We start from the raw sequence: 23,846 nt of genomic DNA, 5'->3' as shown, positions 1-23,846 counted from the left end.
TCCCATCAGCTATTTTAATACCACACACCTAATATGAAAGAGGGAGCAACAACACAAGCAATGTGGAGCAAACAGGGCCTAGGCAGGAAGAAGATAATAAAACCTCACATTAATATCCTCAGAGATAAGATATATTACATCCAGAAAGAACAGGATGTCATTTTTTTTAAGGGAGGAAATTTAGGAAATAAGAGTTCTTAGAAAATACAGAATTCAACAACAGAAAAGGGACACCTCAAAAGAACACTTAAAAGAGCAAGAAAATCTCCTAGAAAGTAGAAGCGAAAGACCAAGAAATGGAAACTGAGAAAAGATTAGAAAAGTAGAGGACCTATCCAATCTCTAAGTGAACAGAAGTTCTAAAAAGTTCAATTACAGAGAGGAATGGAGGAAAGTATGGAGGAAACCATCAATTAAAACAATTCCCAGAGCTAAAGGACACAAGTTTTCAGATCAAGAGGGCCTACAAAGTAGCCAGGACAATGACGGAAGACTTCAGCCACAGGCCCATCTTTATGAAATCTCTGAACACCAAGTTTCCTCATAGCACAAAGAAAAGGCCCTATGTAAGCTTCCAAAACGAAAAAAAATTGGTTCATACGGAGGCTTGAGAATCAGAATGGCACTGGACTTAACATTGGAAGCTAAGATAAAATGGAGCAATGCCTCCAAATTCCAAGGAAAACGCTCTCCCCTTCTAGAGTTCAATACTCGGCCAACCCTATCAAACTACCCCACGTTGTCTTTACAACCTGTATCATTCGTCTATGTACCCCTCCCCCAAACCTACTAGAAGAGGTGCTCTATACCTGACGGAGGATCCAACACAAGAGAACGGGGGGGGGGGGGGGGGGGGGGGGCGTGGTAGTTGGAGATCAAAGGTGGCAGCTGAGCAAACAGACCAGAAAGGCAGAGGTTCCAGGAAAGAGTTTCTCAAAAAGAAACTGTTGAAAGAATGTCAAAGGAGTTTCGGTGCAATGAGGTTTACAATACTGAAGGAAGTCCCAGATTGAATTACTGAGTGGCACAAAGAAAACCAAGTACAAATGCGTGTGCGTGCACACTTGTACGTGGACCAATAATTTTACACTAAGGGCAAGACTGACGTTGTACAGAAAAGGAGAAGTAGGGGCGCCTGGGTGGCACAGCGGTTAAGCGTCTGCCTTCGGCTCAGGGCATGATCCTGGCGTTATGGGATCGAGCCCCACATCAGGCTCCTCCGCTATGAGCCTGCTTCTTCCTCTCCCACTCCCCCTGCTTGTGTTCCCTCTCTCGCTGGCTGTCTCTATCTCTGTCGAATAAATAAATAAAATCTTTAAAAAAAAAAAAAAAGGAGAAGTAATCACGGTTTTCTACATGGCTCCCCTGTGACGAGCAGTCACGTGGTCACAACAAGGTAACCCTGAACACTGAGCTAAGACTACAGCTTTAGGGAGAGAATGAAGAGACAAGAAGGTATAGGGCAGCAGCAAGAAGAGCTAAGTCCTCATTCTCCTAGAGGTCAACAGAAAATGCCTAAAACAAGTATCAAGTAACAGCAATAAGGCCTATCTTCTAGAGCAACGTAGGGCAACAAAACCTATCAGCTGAAAGAGTCTTGAGTGCTTGCTTTTAGGTAGTGATGAGAGCTTTTCACAGCAACTTGTGGAACTATCTGACCCAACGTATGCACATATGAATCTACTAAAAAACCTAAATTTAAAAACTGGGTTTTTTCTCTACTCTTTTTATAAGACCTTTCTAATGAAAAAGCAGCTCAATTTTTAAAGTCCATAAAACATGGAAATCGCATTAGATATAGTTTTCACTGTTCTAATCAAACAATATTTTAAAACTGGAGTAGAACGGACTTAAACCACTATATGGAAACAAAAGCAACAGGGAGTCAATTGGGGCAATAATTGTAGGCACCCTGCTGTAATCAAACACTTTCAAAGGTATTCTCATTTTTATATATCTCTAAAGTCTTTTTATAAAGAAACCGAGGATCCAAGGGTTACTTACTCTTAGAACTCAGAGAAAAAAGACTAGTGATATTTTTCTTAGCCTAATTCTAACAGCCTTTCACTAGAAAATCTTTAAAGACTATGCCCTTCTCACAAAATAACAAAAACGAAACAGGAAATGGATCTGAATTTGTCTTAACTGAAGGGTACTTCTAATTAAAGAAAAAAAAGAAACAGTGTAAGGAGTCTAACACCAAATAAATTGGTTGATGGTAATTTTTTTTGCATCTGCATCAATGAGAGGGAAGAAACCCAAGGCCTTCCCAACATTCTCATCTAAGCTATGATGAGGCACTTCTGAAGAAGGGCCATGACGACGAAGAAACGGGATTCCTGCATGGCCAGGCAGATGGACAAAAGTCAGTCCAGTGCCAGGCACTAAGCCAGGCCCTGCGGGTACAAAAGGGACATAATCCCTGCCCTCATAAACCTTAATGATCAGCAGAACTAAAAGAAAAAGACAAACACCATCAGGAGCCAGTTTCAGGAAGCAGCCATTAGAGCTCACTCAGAAATTCACTCGCCTGAGTGACAGCAGCTTTGAGACTTCAATTTAATACAAGAGTCTGTATGTAGGTCTCCGTTTCCATATCCCAGAACAGGAGATGGTGACTGAAATGACGGTTTTGTAGAAGAGAGCCCTGCCCCCAATACCCAAAAACTCAGGGGCTTTCTCTACATCTGTAAACGAAAACAAGTGCAGTGAGAGCAGAGGCAGCCTGCCCCGGATCTGGGCCTGCAGACAGGGAGAGCCTTCCTGAAGCGCCCAGCACGTCCTGGAGTAGGGCGATCCAAGTGTTTCTCTGCTCAGACCCCCGTGGAAGTTAGTTCCAGAGGAGAGGGAGGCGCCTGCACGGAGACAAGGAACGGGATGAAGGAGACACACCAGCCCTGCCCCGCCTTCTAACAAAGACTCAGTCACAGAAAGGTACTTGTTGGGCCAGGCATGGCCCTCACCTTGAGGCAAAAGTAGTGGCTAAAAATGTTTTGTACTTTAGGGTCCACCTTCCAAAGAAACTGATGAGGGCATCAGCAACTGTCACTTGCCGGGTGGTTAGAAGAATGCCAACATGGGGGACGCTGGGTGGCTCAGTTGGTTAGGCGTCTGCCTTCAACTCGGGTCATGATCTCGGGGTCCTGGAGTTGAGCCCCGTGTCGGGCTTCCTGCTCAACAGGGAGTCTGCTTCTCCCTTCGCCTGCTGCTCCCTCTGCTTGTGTTCACACACGCGTTCTCTCCCTCCCCCCCCCTTAAATAAATGAATGAACGAATGAATGCCAACATGGCTACACAAAAATAACTTCAAAAAGCACAACGCATTCCCTTTAAAGGAGACTGGCACTTAAATCCTGCGAACCTCACTAGGGCCATTATTCTAAACCATACGCCCTTTGTCCTTTTCACCTGAACACTGCTACTATCAGTGGCTGTCAAAGCATGTTCCACAGACCTGGTGGGGATGGCCAGAGGCAGACTAGACAGACAGGAGCCTGGAACGCCAACACCATTTCCCTCAAGTATGCATTGTATCTGGTTTACATTCTGGGTTTCACCCAAACACAGCCCTTGAAAAGAAGATTCCACTACCTAAATGTGAAAGTCTTTTCATTCTAAGTTGTTGATACTTTGCGAGATTCCTGACGGTTTAGCACAGCAGTCACCAATAAAATAGGGGAGCAAACACATTAAGAACAAGAGAATTCTAAAAGCAAATGAATTAATAGAGCAATGTTAAAATGTAACTTTAAAAAGTCACTTTTTAAAAAGAACAAATGTAAAAGGGTGTATCTTAAGCCAATCAGAATAACAAATGTGAAACTAAGAAAGAAGAGTATATGGGTGAAGAGGGTCTTCTAATTTAATGTTTTTCGTGGATTACCTGAACCCAGTTCAGAGGACCAACTTGTAGAAAACATAAATTCGCTCAAGGTTTTAAGAAATGTAACTAAGAACGTCAACTATACAATTGTACAGCTGCATTATGTAATATTATGCAACTACTAAAAATAATGATTAAGAGTTTTACTAATATACTAATAACTGCACAAATCTTTTTAAAAACTGATTACTTTGGTATATTAGTTTAACATGAAATTTACCAATATTTTTATTTATACCTCATAGGCAAGATTATATTCTCCTGTATTTTCTTCTAGTACTTCCAAAGGTTTTCATATTGACCTATCCAAATCATATGAAATTTTGTGAACATATGAAGTACAAATTTACATTTCTTTATCTTTCCAAACGAATAATCAATTACCCCAAAACCACTGACCAAATAATCTACCCTTTCCTTAGTGCTGAGCAAGGAACGGGATGTGGGATTTGATCCCAGGACCCCGGGACCATGACCTCAGCCAAAGGCAGATGCTTAACCAACTGAGCCACCCAGGCGTCCCAGATTTTATGACTCTTGATCTCAGAGCTCTAAGTTCAAGCCCCATGGTGGGCACAGAGATTACTTAAAAAATTTAATAAAATAAATTTTTAAAAATTAAATAAAAGCTGAGAATTGATGGTATGGGCTATGGAAAGCTATCAATAGTGAGGCACAAAACATGGCCCTTGTAACTCCTCTGAGGCATGACGGGGCGGGGGGCGGGGGGGGGTCAGGCTGACTCACTTAGCACTTACTACTAGCAGAAAGGCATCGTTTGTCAGCAGAGGAATTTTTGTTAGTATTGAACTAAGAAATGTAATCCTTCGTAAGAGATAAAGAAAAACACAGACAAAATCTCAAAAGCGGGTGGTGGGAGATAAAACAAGATTTTCTTTCACTTGGCCACTTCAAATATTCAAACCCTGCTAAAAGCTTGCAACTGCAGCATTGGAGTGCAAACCTCAAAAACTCAAAAGAAAACATAAATGTCAGTTTAGCTGACATGGAAAAACACAACTGAATTCAGTGACTCAATCACCAAACCCCCCCTGCCGTCACACCCAGTTCCTTGGCTGCAGCCCAAGGCAACAGAACGAGCTACCTGGCGACCAGCATCACCACAGCCAAATGAGAAACACGTCTACTACTGGCTCCAACACTTCACCCTCACTTTGATGTGCTGCCCTTTAGCGTGGAGATTTTCAATGATGAGAAACGGAGGATACATTTCAAAGATGTATTCTTGCCCGTTCAGCCACAATCCTACCTTATCTTTCCATTAGGACGTTACGGTAGAGAGACCATCACAAAGTTGTGATTTGGCTTCTACAACTGGAAAGGTGAAGGTTACTGCTAAACTCGGTAGTTTTTATTTTATTTTATTTACTTTAAGATTTCATTTATTCATCTGAGAGAGAGAAAGAGCTAGCATGAGCGGGGAGGGGCACAGGGAGAGGCAGAAGCAAGCTCCCTGCTGAGCAGGGACCCTGGGATCATGACCTGAGCTGAAGGCAGCAGACACCTGACCAGCTGAGCCACCGAGGCTCCCCTAAACTCAGTAGTTTTTAAACAACTAACGCCTTTAATGACGAATTCTTTTTAGATCTGTCCCTGAGGTATTGATGTAACTTTTTTTTTTTTTTTTTTTTTTTTTTTTTAAAGATTTTATTTTATTTATTTGACAGAGATAGAGACAGCCAGCGAGAGAGGGAACACAAGCAGGGGGAGTGGGAGAGGAAGAAGCAGGCTCATAGCGGAGGAGCCTGATGTGGGGCTCGATCCCACAACGCCGGGATCACGCCCTGAGCCGAAGGCAGACGTTTAACCACTGTGCCACCCAGGCGCCCCCCTGATGTAACTCTTTAAAGAGTCTGTATTTTAGACCACATTATGGCATGAACCACATAGGAGTTCGCTTCTAATTATGTCGAATCTACCAATCGAAATAACAAACAAGTTTTCATTTCTACTGGCTTAACTTTTTCAGTACAATAAAGGCAGCAAAATTACCATTCGTAAAGCTTGAGAAAAGAACTAAATACTTCTGAATTTAATTCATTTACAAAGCCTCCAGCATAGGTTGATAACTATTTTTATATGCACTCGCTTCTTAGAAAAAGTTAAGATTATGATCTCAGTAATTATGCAACACTTAGAACACAGCTTTATATATTAGTCATTTAATCACTGTTTCCTATTAAAATCTGTAACTTTCTTTTAAGAGAATACTCTCATTTCCCATAAACTCGTTTCGAGCTTGTTGTGAAAGTAATTTTCAAATCTTGTTATGTTCTTTTACAGGAATTTGCTTATTTCTTCTGTCCTCTAACTGCCATTTTCAGCCACACTTCATTTTTGACTCAATCTCTGAACAAACTCAAAGCGGACTGTAATACAAATCTCCTCTATGTGGCAGTGGTCAGGATTTTTGCACTGACGTAGCTGACCTCAAGTGAATTTAAAAGTCAGCCTCCCTTCCTAGATATTAATGGCCATTTGTCAGACAAGCGTCAAAATTTACCGACCTACAACATCTGCAACGCAAATGCCACCTCTTGGACGCAGCACCGTTATGCAAGTACAACGCCTGCACAACTCTACATGGTGGTCCTGCTTTGCTTTAAATGGGAGGTTTCACTAGAGTCCCTACAACTAAAATATGCTAGAGAGAAAAACACAGAAACCAACGCCACCAGACCTATGCGTTTCAGAGTACAGAAGTATCACACAAGGTCCCAGACTTCAGAGAACATGCAGTCTAACGGAACAAGTACAAATGCTATCATCAACTTTGATAAAAACAACGGAAGCAAGAGTCAAGTGGCACCCTACCAATGAAACTGAAGACCTGAGGAAAGGGAACAGTTTGTCAAGGAATACGGGAAGCAGGACACTGAGGGACTGGATCTGCATATGCAAATGAAGGAAACTGGGATATGAAAATGAGGGGAGCTTCAAACAATAGGCTGCTTTTTCTTGCTACTTGTCCTGTTCATTTTTACTATCCAGAAAGAGAGCTCCCTCTTTAGAATTAATCTTGGGTTCGCCCAAAAGAAAGAAGAAAACTAGCGTACTTCAGGAGTTAGTTAGAAGTATGGGGTTCGAGGTGCCTGGGTGGCTCAGTTAGTTAAGTGTCTGCCTTCAGCTCAGGTCATGATCCCAGAGTCCTGGGATTCAGCCCCACATCGGGCTCCCTGCTCAGCGGGGAGTCTGCTTCTCCTTCTCCCTCTGCCCCTTCCCCCCAACTCGTGCTCTCTCGCACGTACTTTCTCTCAAATAAATAAAATCTTAAAGTATGGGGTTCATCATCAGAGCACCTGGATTTAAGTCCTCGCTCCCCCACCAACTCATTATGTGAGTAATTTACTTAACTTTTCTGGGCCTTAGGGTTCGCATTTATAAAAGAGTATTACCCACATGACAAGGCTGTAGAGAGATTACACGAGATCATGTGTACAGAAAGTACTTTTTAAACTTTTAGGTAATAAGTTATTCTTAGTGACTTTATCAAATTTTTATACATCGACCACCTTCAGAGTTCAAGAACTATATTACTAAGTATTATTTTAAGATCACTCAAGGGAATAACTTTAAAATTTAAGACACTGGACTATTTTTGGGGTGCCTGGGTGTCTCAATAGGTTAAGCATCTGCCTTCAGCTCAGGGCGTGATCCCAGAGTCCTGGTATCAGGCCCGCATCGGGCTCCCTGCTCAGTGGAGAGTATGCTTCTCCCTCTCCCTCTGCCTGTCCCCCCTTGCTTGTGCATGCACCTGTGCTCACTCCGTCAAATAAAATCTTTATTAAAAAAAAAAAAAGTGGGACTACTCTTGGGGGGAGGGGTGTGGATAGATTTTAAGTGACAGGAGACAGCTATATGCAAGTTTAACTGATTTTGCTATAATCTTTCTACAAAATAGGATGCAGACCCAAAATGTCTTTTGAAGTTCCTTGACCAACATTCTTGGATTATCTGAACTCACACCTGACCACTGACTTTGAACAATTAAAGTCTCTTTTAATTAATCGATGTTAATTTCCTCTTTTGAAAGCCAACTGCTAATTTTGGAGGAAAAAAAAGTTTCATTCTGCAGTTTTACTTGGAAACCTTTAAAAAAAAAAAAAAAAAGGTTTCAGAAAACTTTATACTTTTTCACCATAAACAAGTTTCCATAGGAAACTGGGGCAACTGGGGCAACTTTTGTGGCACCCTTCAAAATTTAATCTCACAGCTCTTATAAAATTCAGGTATCCATTTCAGACTACAAAACAATCACATTTTAGCCGTGCTGGAAGCTCTTCTTCAACTGAATCAGCATATTCAAACCCTGAAAAGACACTCCAATTTTTTTTTTTTTTTCAAAAGTGAGAGAGAACTTAGCTCAACAATAAAAGCAGAGTGGCTGCTGGGGGATGCAGTCCTGAGAGGCCACAGGCCGGGTTTGAGTCTCAGCCGCTGCCCCAAGTGATCAGTAAACAAGGGGGCAACGTGGGCACCCATCCCCCAGGACTCCGGTGAGGGGGACTAAACGAGACGGTGAGGAAAGAGCGGACGGCAGCGTCTAGCACAGGCTACGCATAAGGCTATCATCACCCCCCTCATCAACCAAACAAAAGGAGTGGGGACTCCAATAGCAGCTGGCATACAGAAAACACTACCGAAAGGCTAGACTCTGAAAAAACATAGGCCTCTTCATTAAAAATGATTTACTAAAGCACCTGAAGTCTTCACCTGGGCCAGGACGACAGAATTTCGCAATTACAGTTTCAATGAATGTTAACATTTAAAGGAACAATAAGGAAATAATTTATGAGTGACTATCTGGCTGGGTCCTGCAGCCCAGGGGAAGGGGGGATCCCTACTCCCCTTGAGGTGGTCTTGGGTCCACCGTCCCCGACCCCCCACTACTAGCCCAGGCTTACTGTACCACCTCTGGCAGTTCCCCTGCCCCACACCCCCGTGTATAGTCCTTTGTGTATAAACTCTCTTCTGATTACCCTTATCTGACTGAGCCATCTGTTTCCTGTTGGGATTCTGAATTAGACAATCACCTTATACTCTGACTAGCAGTCCAGAAGAGTTCTCACATCATGACGTGCTTTACACTTTGAGTATTGTTCTCTGCCAATTTGATAGGTCAAAAAAAAAAAAAAAAAAAAGGAGAAAATGTACCCATTGCCGTTTTTACATTTATCAGTGATATTTACTAGTTTTCATATGTTTATTAGGCATTTTTAAATTCCTTTTCTGAGAATCACTTATGACCTCTACCCATTTCTCTACTGAGATCTTAGTGGGTTATTTACTTTTTAAAGATTTTATTTATTCATTTGAGAGACTGAGAATAAGCAGGGGGAGAGGCAGAGGGCCAGGGAGAAGCAGACTCCCCGCTGAGCAGGGAGCTGGACATGGGGCTCAATCCCAGGACCTGGAGATCATGACCTGAGCCAAAGGCAGACACTAAACCATCTGAGCCACCAGGCGCCCCTCTTAGTGAGTTTTTTAAAATAAGTCTGAATGATCTTCATGGCTGTATCTGCTATTTGGATAAAAGGAACAAACATCTACTTGACTTGGCTTAAGCGAGGATGGAATTTTCTCTAAGGGCAAAGGGATATCTCTCATGGATCCTCAATGGAAGGATTTAATTAAACCTTGGGAATGGACTAGGGACTGGAGTGTCATATAGAGGTTGGTGAGTCCTCTTGACCCCTATTTCACTCCTCTCTACATGTCAGAGTCATTCTGCTTGATCACTACGAAATGATTTCTACTGCTTCCTAGTCCACAAGGTAGAAAATGATCATTACCAACCAGCTCCAAGTGAACTACTCCACTGTTCAAAAGAGCAGCCACCAGGGACGGCAATCCTAAACCCCATTCCACATTCCGGGGTCAGGTGACCAGCTGAATGCAAGTCATGTCCTAAGATGGCCAACTGTGCTGCAACCATGTATTGAAGAGCGAGGAAGACAGCTGAAAAAGATGACCAGCAGAGACCACAAAGATGTGTTCCAAAGTTTCAAAACCAGTAACATTGCTATGCTCAAATCGTTTCAACGCTCACTGCTGTGCCTATGAAAAACCTTTTACGACGTCTACCTAATAGTTTTAAATAAGCAAAATTATAAATACAGTATTAAGATATCTCATCCTAATTCAGTTCCAAAGGTACATTCAAGTAATAGAATTTCTCTCCGAGAGGTCAGACTTGAATGTTTCATACAATTGCAGGCATAACAACAACTGTTGATTACAATGCTTAGTCACTGGCATAAATTCAGACTTCACTAATTAATTGTGGCACAGTCCTACTAAATGAAATAAACTAATTAAATGAAACTGCCTGGATTCATTATAAAGTGAATTTCATATGCAAAGAAGAACTATAACCTGTTAGCAGAAGATCCGTGCTTAAACTCAGACTGACAACAGTTATGAGTAGCACACCTAGGGGGGTGACTTCCAGGCAAGAACTCACAGCAAACATCCTAAACCCAAACCTTTCCAGAAAGAATAATATTCTATAAAGGGCCAAAACACAAACCACCACAGCTAAATAGTCATTACACTCTAACAATCCAAAGGTTTTTTTTGTTTTGTTTTGTTTTAAAGATTTTATTTATTTGACAGAGAGAGAGACAGCCAGCGAGAGAGGGAACACAAGCAGGGGGAGTGGGAGAGGAAGAAGCAGGCTCCTAGCGGAGGAGCCCAATGTGGGGCTCGATCCCATAACACCGGGATCACGCCCTGAGCCGAAGGCAGACGCTTAACCGCTGTGCCACCCAGGCGCCCCCCCCCCCCAAAGTTTTTCTTGATAGAGAAGGCAGACAGTAAGGAAGGGACAACAAGAGCTACTAATTTTTAGCCAGTTTGTCAATGTCCAGACTTAGGCAGTTTCTGACTTTGGGATGGATAGCAAAGACTGCAGACCTAAGGGACCTCACAGAACATTAGCAGTGAAAGGAACCTTACAGGTCACCTCAGCTGACCTCCCATTTTGACCCTGACCTGCCCGAGGTCCCAATGAACTCTTCTCAAGCCGACTTCTTGGCTGCTCAATCATCCACCCCTTATCTTCCTACTTGCTCAGTCTAACTTCCTGGTGCACGTGTGTGTGTGTGTGTATGTGTGTGTGTGTGTAGCTGTCTTACCTGTTCCTCTGTGGGTTGGAGTCTGTGTTCCTGAACAGTCAAGTGCTGCTTCCTTGATTTCTGATCTAGACTATAGCACTATAGCATATCCAAAATTACCAGCCCTTCAACCAGTGACCCAGCCATGGGCTGGCCTCTTGTCTCCCATCCCACCTTGGCTTTACCAGGTTGGCCATGCCCACGAGAGCAGCTGTCACTTTCAAGCACTGCACAGGTGCTGCCTCATCCCACCTGTGATGGTTATTAACTTAACTTCCAGTAAGTTCCAAATTCATCCTTTTTGACTTCTCCGTGAAAATGGATCTGGGCCCTTTAAACGGTTTTACTTTGCTGGTTGGCACTAAAGTTTTGTCAGTAGGGGGCACTAGAGAGACACTGGAGGAGGAAAAGAGTTCTGGTCGGCCGTGTTCACTGAGCAGGCTCCAGCAGTCCTTCTCTGGCGTCTGCCCAAGTTCTTCCAGTAACATAAGAGTCCTGTGCTTTAAGAAGCAGTCTATCCGTTGGTGAACAGCCAGAATATATATAAATACTTTCTTAAACTGAGCTGAGCTCTGCCCACCTAGTCTGCCCAATCTCAGGTGTGATTTCCTTGCTCTGAAGCAACACAGGATAACAACTTTCTTTCATAAGAAGTCTTCTTAGATATTTGAAAACAAATATTTGCTGCTTCTTTGCCTTCCTTTCACCTGATTGAGAATATCCGGTCCTTTTCATCATCTTTTACAGAAATCCCCAACACCTTAATCCTCGTCTGGATGTACCTCCCTCCCCACCAGCTTGTCAGTGTCCCTTCTAACGTACCGCCTCAGAGACAAACCATAATGCCCTGAGGCAGATGCAGCAGGACCGTCAGTCCTGATACGATGTAAGGGACTAGGGCTTGAGGCGATCGCCATGTTCCACTTCCCCTCAGTTAAGAGTCACACTCATCCCACACATTTTTCCCCATTGAGAGAGACTTGCTTTCAGAAATCTAGGGTTGATGCATGCTTACCAGATTAATCTGTATGGAATGAGAATAAGAAACCTCCAGAAAAAGAGAATTCCACAGGACCTAGGATGATCATTCATGATGTAACAATGCCGGGCTAAGACACAGGCACCATTATTATTATAATATGTTCTGATCAGTGGTAATAGTATTATCCATTTCCAATTATATGTGTATCTACATAATATATATTGTACACTATATATTACATATTAAAAATATCTCTCTATACATATTAAAAAATAGGCCCTTTGGACAACTGTTTCATTAAAGCCTTATTAACGTTTCATGGAAAATTAAATATAGTGCCCAAGTTCAAGGCATGCATGAGTATCTATGGTAATCTATCCATTTCATGATATAAAACACTAATTACACTGAAGTACATGAAAAATAATGGGAAAGGAAGACATTTCTTGTATCTCAAAGTTAATCAGAGTAACGCATTCAAGACTGATCGACAGTGGGAGCACCTGGCTGGCTCAGCAGGAGGGGCACGGGACTCGATCTCAGGGCCGGCTGTGAGCAGTGTGAGCCCCGTGTGGGGCGTAGAGATTACTGAAATAAATAAAACTTAAAACACAAACAAACAAAAATGATCAACAGTGATATCCAAGCCTGGCAAATTAAAATTAAAAAACCAGCATATAAGCCAAAGAAAGGCGAGTAAGTAAATAATGTGGTGAGGAGGCATGATACAAGGTCATATTAATAAAACACCTTCTGAATATAACCTGAATTACAGATTATTCTCAATATTATGTTATATACTAAGCTATAGTTCATTCTAAAACACAGCATCTTTCAACAATCCTAAGTATCCAATTAAGATTGCCCTTTAAAAAAAAAATCCCTTTTTTAGACCATATCTCTAACAGGCTAGCCTAAAAAATGCAATTAAATTCATATACTAGATAGTCATGGTACTTTTATAATTTTTATCTATTAATCATCACAATTCCTCTAAAAGAAGTCCTTCCCTAAAACCATACTGTCAGCATCTCTTCTCTACTTTTTCCCCCCCTCCTTATCAAGTGTCATTGCATAAAGTTGAATTCTGGCTTCAGCTTCTAATTGAACCAACAGAACTTATTTCTCTTCCTCAGCTTCGAGTGTGCAAGTGAGACTACACCCTTTCCTATTAAGCTACAGCCCGGAGGGCAGCTTATAATGAACCTAACAAGGTGTCAAATGTTCCTGTTCTAGCCCAAATTAAAAATGCTACATTTCCATCATTTCCTTTTTAAGTTTTCCAGAAAGAAGTAAAGCTTCCCTGTAAATATCTATTGCTGAGGAACACATATAAACAAAGTTCAACAGAGCCTTGGAAATTCAGTGCCCACAAAATGCAAAACTCTGTTTCTGGCCAACAGGCCTGCAGCCGAAACAGCTAAACGTCCATGGAAATCCATCTCTCTTCTTCCACACTAATCAAATTTTAGCTGGAACTTGGCTCCCTGCCAGGACTACATCTCTCAGCCCCCTTGTAGCTAAATGTGGCCATCTGACAGAGTCAATGAAATATTCAACGGAATGTGAGCATGGGTGTTATGTGACATCACCAGCCTCACCCATTTACACCTTGCAAATACAAAAACAAAACAAAACCCTACAGTCCTTTGACTTCGGAAGCCACATGTTGACAATGACAGAAAAAAGGGTCGGCTTAAGGTCCCTGAATGACTGTGTGGAGCAGAGCTAGTGCTGACCTAAAAAAATCACCTCGGAACCATTTCCTAGAAAGAAAAAACTATGGCTTAAAAACTGGGTTTAATTATTGCTGGGTCTTTTGCGTCAGCAAAAGCTGAACCTTATAGCTTATTCTACCAATAGAGATAATAGAAAATTCATTTAGAAAATGATCTGAGAGTGAAATAAGTCAAGCAGAGAAAAACAATTATCACATGGTTTCACTCATTTATGGAACATAAGAAATAGCAGAGAGATTGGTAGGAGAAGGGAGGGAAGAATGAAGGGAGGGTAAAGAGAAGGGGGAATGAACCACGAGAGACTATGGACTCTGGGAAACAAACTGAGGGTTTCAGAGGGGAGGGGGTGGGGCATTGGGCTAGGAGGGTGATGGTATTAAGGAGGGCATGTATTGCATGGAGCACTGGGTATTATACGCAAACAATGAATCATGGAACACTACATCAAAAACTAATGATGTACTGTATGGTGAATAACATAATAAAACATTTTTTAAAAAGAAAAAAGAAAAATAAATAAAAAATAAAGGTAGGGTTGAACAAAAAAAAAGAAAAAGAAAAATGATTTGAGAAAGGAAAAGGAAAAACAGTATATACACACGGACTGTAAATTCTAACGGTGGATTCAGATTAAAGGCAACCAGTACCCATGGTTTAATGAAAATTCCAAAGAGAAATAAACCCATTGGAATGAATGCATGTGCCAATGCACCGCTTCCTGAACATTCCCTACCCAAGTCTTCACCTCTTCACCCATCATGTTACTTCTCCCACAAAATTAGAATTCACCACAGGACTGATTGTTCCCCTGCCTTCAGACAGCAACTCATCATCTTGGTCCCAGTCTTTCCATTCTCTTCCTTCTGTTGATCCCGCCAGGCACTGTGGCCTCATGATTAGGTACAACCCTGATCTACTGAAATCTCCTGAAATCCCTATATGTCTTCACATTCTTCCTTTTGCTCCTCCCATTGTTCTACTTCCTGTTATTCCAGCTCCATGTACAGTAACCATGACTTCATGATTGGTCCTTAGTAATGTACTCACTCACATCATCCCACTAGACACACACTGGATTCTCAGATCCAGATGCATCTTCTAGAAGAGCATCTCTATTACCAGTGCCAAAATCCTGGTATACAGTCTACAGGCCAGGGATTGGAAACTATGACCTATGGGCCAAATCTGACCTATTGCCATTTTTAAAAACAAAGTTTATTGGAAAACAGTCACACCTATTCATTTATATATTGTCTACAACTGCTTCACATTACAACACCAGAGCTGAGTTAGTTGTGACACAGACTGTAGGATGCAAACCCTAAAAGGTTCACTATCCAGACGTCAACATAAAAAGTTGATCAAGGGGCTCCTGGGTGGCTCAGTTGGTTAACTGTCTGCCTTCGACACACGTCATGATCTCAGGGTCCTGGGATCGAGCCTGCTTCTCCCTCTCCCTCTGATGCTCCCCCTGCTTGTGTGCTCTTGCTCTCACTCTCTCAAATAAATATTTTTTAAAAAATAAAAATTTTAAAAAAGAAAAAGTTAATCAACATGTGGTATAGACCAACATCATTGCTCATAAAGACAATGGCAACTATCTTCTTATCCCTTATTCATTCAGCACCACAAGACCTGTACTGGCAGAATAAGAAACACAAACATATATGCACCCAGAGATATAAAATATATGCCACCTCCCTTAATCAGCCCCTAAGCTCTGCAAGACCATAGACGGTAATCTTACTCATGGCAACTCCACACTACAAAGTAGGGTATGCTTCTGAATAGTAATAAAAAGATGGCTAAAGGAAAGGACCTGCAGGTTTCTTAACATCAAAAATTATATTCTTTTCCTTGGGGTTTATTTCCCAAAAGGTTAATCTTGTATTTCGCCCAGGAGCTATATCATACAAATAAACATTTTTATCATTGATTATAAATAACTTATTTAAGTTTTAATGATTGAGCTTTTAGTACTAACACTAATAATTTTGGCAATCCCAATACCTCACTTTACAAGTCCAGAACTAGTATGATCTAATACTTTGAGAATCCCATTTAGGAAAGCCCTTGTCTATGGAGACAAGTGCTATCTTCCCCACATGTAAACAATCCTCCTAAATCAACACTACACCTTAAGAACAGCCAAGACCATTATTAAAAAGGAAAAATAAGTGTTGACGAGGAGGTGAAGAAAAAGGGAACTCTCGTGCACTGTTGGCCAGAATGTACATTGGTGCAGCCACTGTGGAAAATAGTATGGAGGTTCCTCAAAAAATTAAAAATAGGACTGCCGTATGATTCGGCAATTCCACTTCTGGGTATTTAAATGAAAAAAAAAAAAAAACACACAACTGCTAACCTGAAAAGATCTCTGCACCCTCATGCCCCCTGCAATCTTATTTACAATACCCAAGATATAGAAACAGCCTAAGCGTACATCGATAGATGAATGAAGAAAATGTGGTGCACACACACAGTGGAGTATTATCCAGCCATAAAAAAGAATGAAATCTTGCCATCTGCAGTAAACAGATGGACCTTGAGGGCATTATGTTACCAGGTTAGACAGAAAAAGACAAATACCAAGTGATCGCACTTCTATGTGGAATCTAAAAAAGAAAAAAAACAAAAAAACAAAAAAAACAAGCTGATAGATACAGAGAACAGACTGGTGGTTGCCAGAGATGGGGGACAGGTGAAATGGGTAAAGATGGTCAAAAGACAGACTTTCAGCTATAAAAATACATGTCACGGGGATGGAACCCACAGCATGGCAACTATAGTAACACTGTATTGCATATTTGAAAGTTGCTAAGAGTAAATCTTAAAAGTTCTCATCTCAAGAAAAATACTTCTCTAACTATGTATGGTGACAGATGTTAACTAGACTTATCATGGCGATTGTTTTACAATATATATACAAATATCAAATCATTTATGTTGTATGCCTGAAATAAATATAATGTTGAAGGTCATATACCTCAATAAAAGAATAAAAACAGCCAAGAAAACTCACAGCCTTACACACCAGGCTGTACTTAATTTATGCTTCATTAAATTATGTTAATTATATCCTTTAAAACTCCTGATTTGAAAGCATATCTGAAATAAAACCACTTAAAATATGATTTAAGATTACTGCTTTCTTCTGATAGAAAATACAATAAAGATTATTTTGATTAACTTTTTAAAAATCTTCAATTACTCAAGGCTCATATCACAAAAAGTAGGGAAGAATGCTTCAGGTGTTCTCCCCCCTTAAGTGAAGAAGAGGAAATCGAGAAGACCTGAAGAGAGCACGCCATTAGGAACTCTGTAATATTTAGTTCTTGATCAGCCATCCACTCACCCTCTACCAGACAACCATGTATTATGCACCTACTGTGGCAGGGCAGAGGCCATTGGAGGTGAGGAGAAACAATTCTGACCACAAAGTACTGAGAGAATCCAGGTCGGAGAACCATATGAGCACAACTAGAACACATGGTGGGATGCTCTAAGTGCCTCGGGAGGGAAAAAAAGGACGTGGTTAATTCTGTGGGCACAGACAGGTGGACCTCAGCAAAATGGAGATCCAGGCAGTGGGTGGGTGGGTACCGGAACTCAGCCTTGGAGGAAGTGCAGAATTCAGGAGTGAGAAGGAAAGGTGATGGACGGGGGGGGGATGTCAATGCTACCCAGAGAACATCACAGACACCAATTACCGGACACGGAAGGCACGGAGTAGAAAGTGGGACAGAAGGGATGAGGCCACAGGATTTCTGGATCAACTCTACCTTCTGTTTTAAAGCTTTCTTACCTTGGCTTCATGAATAACCAACCCATAAAACGATAATTTATAAGGTCAAAAGAAACCATACTTTCTCCTGAAAAGTGGAAACTGCTTTATTATGTATTATCTGAAACATTCTCAAAGCAGACTTGCAGAAATGAGTCATCAGACTGTAAAGTGTCATCACAAATATCCTCTAGCAAGGGCTTAGAGAGCCAATACTATGTTGATCTGTTTGCAGACATTTTCTAAAACAATGTTTTTTCAGGTTTATGGTCACAATCCTGTCAGCCTCTCTAATAAAAATGTACACTTATATTCCAGCTGCATTACTGGTGCAAAGAGCAGTTATTCATCAAACACCTTTTAAAATCCTCTCTTCAAATAACCTATTCAGCCTACTGGGGAAACTCATACCAAAAACAAACAAAATATTTAACAAGAGACAGCCACACACCAATACGCACACACGCAGAGTCAGGAAAAAAAACAAGGGTTTGTCAAAAAGAATAACTTCTTCCTTCCTCCAACTAGATTCAGGACGTTTATGTACTGTTTTGCCTAAGAGGTTAAAAATAAGCTAATTCATCAAGTCCCAGAAAGGCGATTTGAGCAATGTGTTCATTATAAAAGCACTCCCACAACAAAATAATTACGCGTTCCCAGAGGAATTAAAATAATGGGATTACCACTTGTGTCCGCAGTTTTCTAAGCCAAACCATCTACTCCATCTAGTAAGTATCCAAAGACCCTCAGGTACAACACCTGCTTGGGAGATGACCCTTGCCAATCGGGAAGACTCTCTGCTCCCTAAAGTTTGCCACAGTAAGGCTCTGTGCACTCTCCATTTCTTGCTAGGAGGTTTAATGGTTCGGGTCATTTCTTGTTTCTGCTCACAGGCTATAGACATTTCAACTCCGGCTCCCTCTCTTGTTGCTCTTTTCACGGCTCCCTACTTCTTGCCCTGAAATCTACTGAGACAAATTCTCTTCAATAAACTTTGTTTATAGTGCAGATTTCATACATCATTTCTCACCAGTATTGTGAATCCTGAATAGAAATCGAATTATCCCCAGGAAATCTGCGTGGCTCAGTTGGTTAAGCATCTGCCTCAGGCTCAGGTCATGACCCCAGGGTCCTGGGATGGAGACCGGGTATCAGGCTCCTTGCTCAGCAGGGAGCCTGCTTCTCCCTCCTCCTGCTTGTGCGCTCACTCACTCCCTCCCTCTCACAAATTTTTTTTAATCTTAAAAAATAAAATAAAAAGAAATCTAATTATCCCCAAAAGACCTGCCAAACAAAAGCCTGGACTGCAATGCTCTCTAGTCCCTTTCTAATGAAGCTGCATCTAAGATAAAAATCATGTACAATCAAGTAATACCACCTAGGAGACTGCGTGGGGACAGGTGTCGGTTGGCCACACTTCCGCAATTAACTACTTAGAACATATTTGTTCAAACACCAAGAGCTGATTTTTTTAATTTCTTAAAACCTTATTTATGGGGGCGCCTGGGTGGCTCAGTTGGTTAAGCGTCTGCCTTTGGCTCAGATCATGATCCTAGGGTCTTGGGATCAAGCCCCAAGTGGGCTCCTTGCTCAGTGGGGAGTCTGCTTCTCCCTCTGTCCTCCCCCAAACCCTTTCCCCCACCCCCGCTTCTGCGCTCTTGCTCTTGAGCACACGCTCTCAATTTTTTTTTAAAAAGTTATTAATGCACCACATTTTCCCATTAAAAGACAATTTCAGAAAAATGGGTGAGGATGTGAACGGAGGAAAAAATGAGGGTAGAGACGATGAAATCATGAGTATGGTAAACACGTAAAATGCTTATCGTCTCACATTTGTTAGAAGGTGGGTTGAAAATCTGGCCCTAGGCTTTCTGGCCGCCAGTGCACAGGGAGAACAGCACTGGCGACACATTCATTTCACTGCCAGTACCGTAAACCCAGCAACCAGGCAGGAGAAACCAACGACTTAAATACTAAGACTAGACAGCAATTTCTTCTGGGGGTCCTCTTAAAGGGCACCTTTTAATTGACTACCATGTTTCATAGGGCTGTTTTTTAAAGGTATGCTAATGTGGAAAATTCAGTAAAAACATTTGCGTGAGGGATCCCAGGCAGTCTGAACGTACAGCTCAGAGAAGAGAGAGTTTGTATTTGTTTAAGAAAAAAAAAAAAAAAAACAGGAAAATTCATACTGTGGTCAATTAAATGGGATTTTTAAAAAAGAAGCTACTTCTAGAATATGGCTAACACTGTTTATTATCTATTGGTTTATAGCCTACAGGTTAGCTCAAGATGTCTATTTTATAATGGTTTTAGGGTTCTAATGCTAGATACTCTTGAATAAGCAACATTTCACAGATGAAAACACTGCTAACGACAGAATGAAGTATCAGAGCAAGACAATTCTGACATGCTTACCCAATGCAATAAATTTCAATTCATTCCTTCTCAAAGGGAAAACAGTTATTACAATCACAAGGTAGAACTGTCACTCTACTTTACTGACTGCCCAAGATCATACAAGAGGATTGTTCGACCTAATTAAGACAACCATTCTGACACTGACAATGTTTTATTCAGTACTATACTTACGTCTCCTGGTAAAATTACAAAATGGCAATTTCAAGATGGAAAGCGCTTTGGGGACCAATGAGATAAGTCTCCTTGTTTTGAAAAGGGAGTACAACAGGCCCAAATAGACCGAATGACTAGGCAAAGTTCAGGGAGCTCTGGGATGGCAAGGCCAGGTGGGCACTCAGATGTCCTAACCGCCTAACACCAACTAAATTAGCTGCTCATTCTATTCTATGACCCAAACACAGTTAGTTTATATATAGCTGTCAGATCAACCAATATTTGCCTCAGGTTTTCTACCTTAGTTTCACAGGGACCTCATTCCACAAATATTTATCTGCCAAGATACAAAATTATTTTCTAGCTTAGAGTTTGCCATAAAACAGCACTAATAGTTTAACTGCAATAAACAGTAAAATCTAAAAACAAAAAACTGAGCACGAAAACCTAAGTGTTAGGAAGATGGTAATGTTTTATATTTAACAAACTGTTCTAGAATTACTCTGCCCCAATGTCTTCTATAGTCTAAGTACAATCAGGAGAGAGCTCTGAAACCAGGAGTACAAAATACAGTGCACTAATTACATACCCAAGAGGTAGTCTGGGAGTGAATTGTCAAATGGGACTGACCTAAATTCAAAAGGTAAAAACAATTTCTAAAGTAACCTTTGGTGGTGGAATGAAAAGCATTGCTTTGTTTCCAGATGTTTAAAAAAAAAAAAAAAAAGCACATCCAAACTTCTCTGCAAGGTATGCTTGATTTTTTTTAACTTTTATAAACACAGCTTATATAGAGACTCAAATGCTGTGCTGGGGGCCTGAAATCTTACCAGGGAGTTTCTCAAAGCAAGCAGAAAACCCAAATTAAGAAAGTCACAATTAGGGAAGGGCTTTCTGTTTAGAGAGAATTCCCCAGGTGCCATCATCACTCAAAGCTGTGTCCTGTAGAACAGAAAGGCCAGCAGGAGCCACAGATTGCCCTGACAACCACGCAGCCTCGGCCAGCGAGCTGCTGACAAGCTGCGATGCTGACACGGATCCTGACCACAAACACCCGGGCATGCCTTGGCTAAAGGTAACACAACACACTCTTGCTCGCTTCTGCTTCAGATTAAATGTGTTCTTTAAAAAAAACAATTCTGGTATACGAAACATATCCATGTTGACAAACATATCCAGTGTTGACAAAACACCGACAATTACTTACTATATGAAGGATGAGAATTGTATATTTTCCAAAATTATCAAATCCTCCTGTAAACCACACTCATACTTTCAGAAAAGGCCACATGTAATTGGGAATGCTTGAGAGACTATTAATGACAAGTCCTTGCAAGCTAAGATTTTACGAGCTGTGGGGTTGCAAATATCACTTTTGTTGTGTTTTTCCTGCTTTCATGGATCCTAGGAGTCTGAATGTGCCAAAAATATATAAAATACTTGTCTTTAGCCACAGGACTTTTCATATCAAATGGGGAGTCCACAAAACTGACTGTAGAATGAAAAATGTCCCTACGGCTAGTGAATCTGATTTGCAGAAATGGCTTAGTAGTCCCAGCTAAAACTCCTAAGTGGCCAGGATATCGGTCAGTTTCTTTAAGGTATGATTTCAAAGAGGCATAGAAAGAAGCAAACTCACAGGCTTGTCTTTCTTCTTTCAGGGGTCTTTTGTGAAGCAACTAATATGATGGAAGCATTTCCACTTCTCAAGTTCAGTAAATTGACTTAATAGAATGGACAGTCAAGACTTAAATATTTGCAAATTAGAAACAAGCCAACGTAAGGCTTAAGTTGATTACCTAGAGGCAAAGTGCTAACCACTGTTCCCCTATGATTAAGCCTAATAAGCCCCCACTGTGTCATTTTCTTTTTTTAAAAGGGCATCCATATTCCTGCTGGGGCATGCAGTGGCACCAGGTGAGACTAGCAACAGGTGGGAAATGTAGAGAGAGGGGCTTAGAGATGATCATTTGAGAAAGGGCAGCGAGTCTTGGGCTCTGTAACAATTCTACTCCAAATGTTAGATGGACTTAATAGAAAACTGAATTAATCATTTACGTTTAAATGGTGGTATAGTGAAGGGGGTTCCTCCTACTGGGCTGTTTCATTGTTGGGTATATTTTTAACCATGAAGTGCAACACTTTCTAATAAAGTACAATTTCACAAAGTGGAAACCCCTCTCTCCAATTCACTGCTAAATCTATCATTTTAAGGAGCTGGCCCCTTTTCCTAGCTGTTAGTAACAAAATGCCCTTCCTCATTCTCTCTCAAACACTCAGGAAAGGAATTTTAAATATGTATTTAAATATTTCCTCCAGCATTCAAAACTGTGAAGCCCTGAAATAGCTGGAGGGGAAAAAAAAAACAGGAAGTGAAAGTGACAAGATAATGGCATGGCTTCTCTGTTTTTCTTGCAAACTGCACAGCTAAACGTATTTTTCTCTTTAACGATCTGAAACTAATGGGGGGAGGGGGGCTGAGAATTAAAACTCAACGCGCGCTGCCCAACCACACGCACCTGGAAGGCTCTTTTTAATGGGCTGTCTTTCCTCCTCAGGCTCAGTGAGGGCTCCTGTCAGGCTCCATCCCAATCCGAGTGGCACGCAGCATTTTCCCCCTATCTCTGTCTTTCTAGGACACATCCACTCTCTTCCCTCTCCTCCAAGCAACGGTTCTACACAGGCCACAAGACCACTGTGTCAGGCCAGCTGTTACTCACCGACACACACTCATGATTCACCCATGTCTCAGAACGAAACGCGAGTTTTTCTTCCCCCTTTAGAAGGGAGGGGCTAGTGAGCACACTCGGGGCAGTCACTCTGCTCGGTCGTTTTCTTAGCCCCCCTCGCCACCCACGACCGAGCCGACGGCAAAGTGACTCTGAAAACTTCCTCTTGAGCGCGTTTTGGCCGCGGAGAAACTGCCTCCCGGAGAGATTTTGCAGCTCCCCGGGGCGCCGCCTCATGGTCCCCGCACCCCAACTTGGCGGAGGTGATGCTCGCCCTCGCCGCCGCGGCCTCGCCCTCCCTCGACCCCTGGGCGTGACTGCGCCTGGAGACCTGGGGACCCACGTCTGCGGCCCGGGCGCCCACTTGCCGGGGTCCTCCCGCTGGCGGAGCCGGGGGCCAGCAAAACGCAGTGAACTTGCCGGCCGCTCGGCTTTCGCTCCCGCCCAAGCTGCCCTCCGCAAACTTTTCCAGCCTTCCCCCATACCACCCCAGCCGCCCCCCGCCCCCCGGAGCCCGGCTCAGTCTCACCTGAGGCAGCGGCGTTCGCGGCCGCGGAGGCGCTCGGCCCCGGGGTCCGGGGGTCAGCAGCAACCACGGGCGCCGCGTCCAAGCGCCCCTCAGGAGCATCATCGTGCCCAGGCGCGGGCTCCCGCAGGACTCAGCCGGCCATCGTCAGCGCCCGCAGGCTGGCCGCCGGCGCTCTCGGTGCGCGCAGCCCGGCCCGAGCCTCCCGCCTGCCCCCGCCTCCCCGCGCCGCGCCGCCGGGCGGGGGGCGGGCTAAGGGGAGGGTGTGTCCCGCTTCCCGCGGCTCTCCGTGCGCGCCCCGGCGCCGGGCTGTTTTCTTTCCTCCGACCGAAAAAAAAGGAAAAAGGGGAGGGGCGCTAGTGAACCGCCCTCCCCCATCGTAGATTTCGAGGGGCAGCGCGAATGCTTGGCCGACCCCTCTTTTTCCCGTGAAAGCCCCTTCTGGAATAAACGAGAGATAGCGATCACACCTGGGGGCTGTTGACTTCCACAC

At 42.5% G+C, this 23,846-nt stretch overlaps 1 protein-coding gene across 9 annotated transcripts in view; it reads right to left on the bottom strand.

Moving 5' to 3' along the window:
• MCUB (mitochondrial calcium uniporter dominant negative subunit beta) overlaps positions 1-23,608 on the bottom strand; it is a 110,219-nt gene extending 86,611 nt beyond the window's left edge. For 3 of the 9 annotated variants that reach the window (XM_045799166.2, XM_045799164.2, XM_045799165.2), the window contains exon 1: positions 23,357-23,605. In XM_045799166.2, coding sequence (XP_045655122.2) covers positions 23,357-23,458 — 102 coding nt within the window. In that variant the 5' untranslated portion in view covers positions 23,459-23,605. Of the gene's footprint in view, positions 1-23,356 lie in introns of all 9 variants that reach the window. The other 6 variants (XM_087866391.1, XM_045799162.2, XM_087866392.1 and 3 more) reach the window with 5 other exon arrangements.
• Positions 23,609-23,846: the final 238 nt, after the last annotated feature.

The sequence above is a fragment of the Ursus americanus genome, chromosome 13 (assembly GCF_024610735.1).
Source record: "Ursus americanus isolate L20-20 chromosome 13, mUrsAme1.1.p, whole genome shotgun sequence".
NCBI lineage: Eukaryota > Metazoa > Chordata > Mammalia > Carnivora > Ursidae > Ursus > Ursus americanus.
The sequence above is the reverse complement of the archived record's forward strand: the minus strand, read 5'-3'. Positions and strand labels throughout refer to the sequence as shown.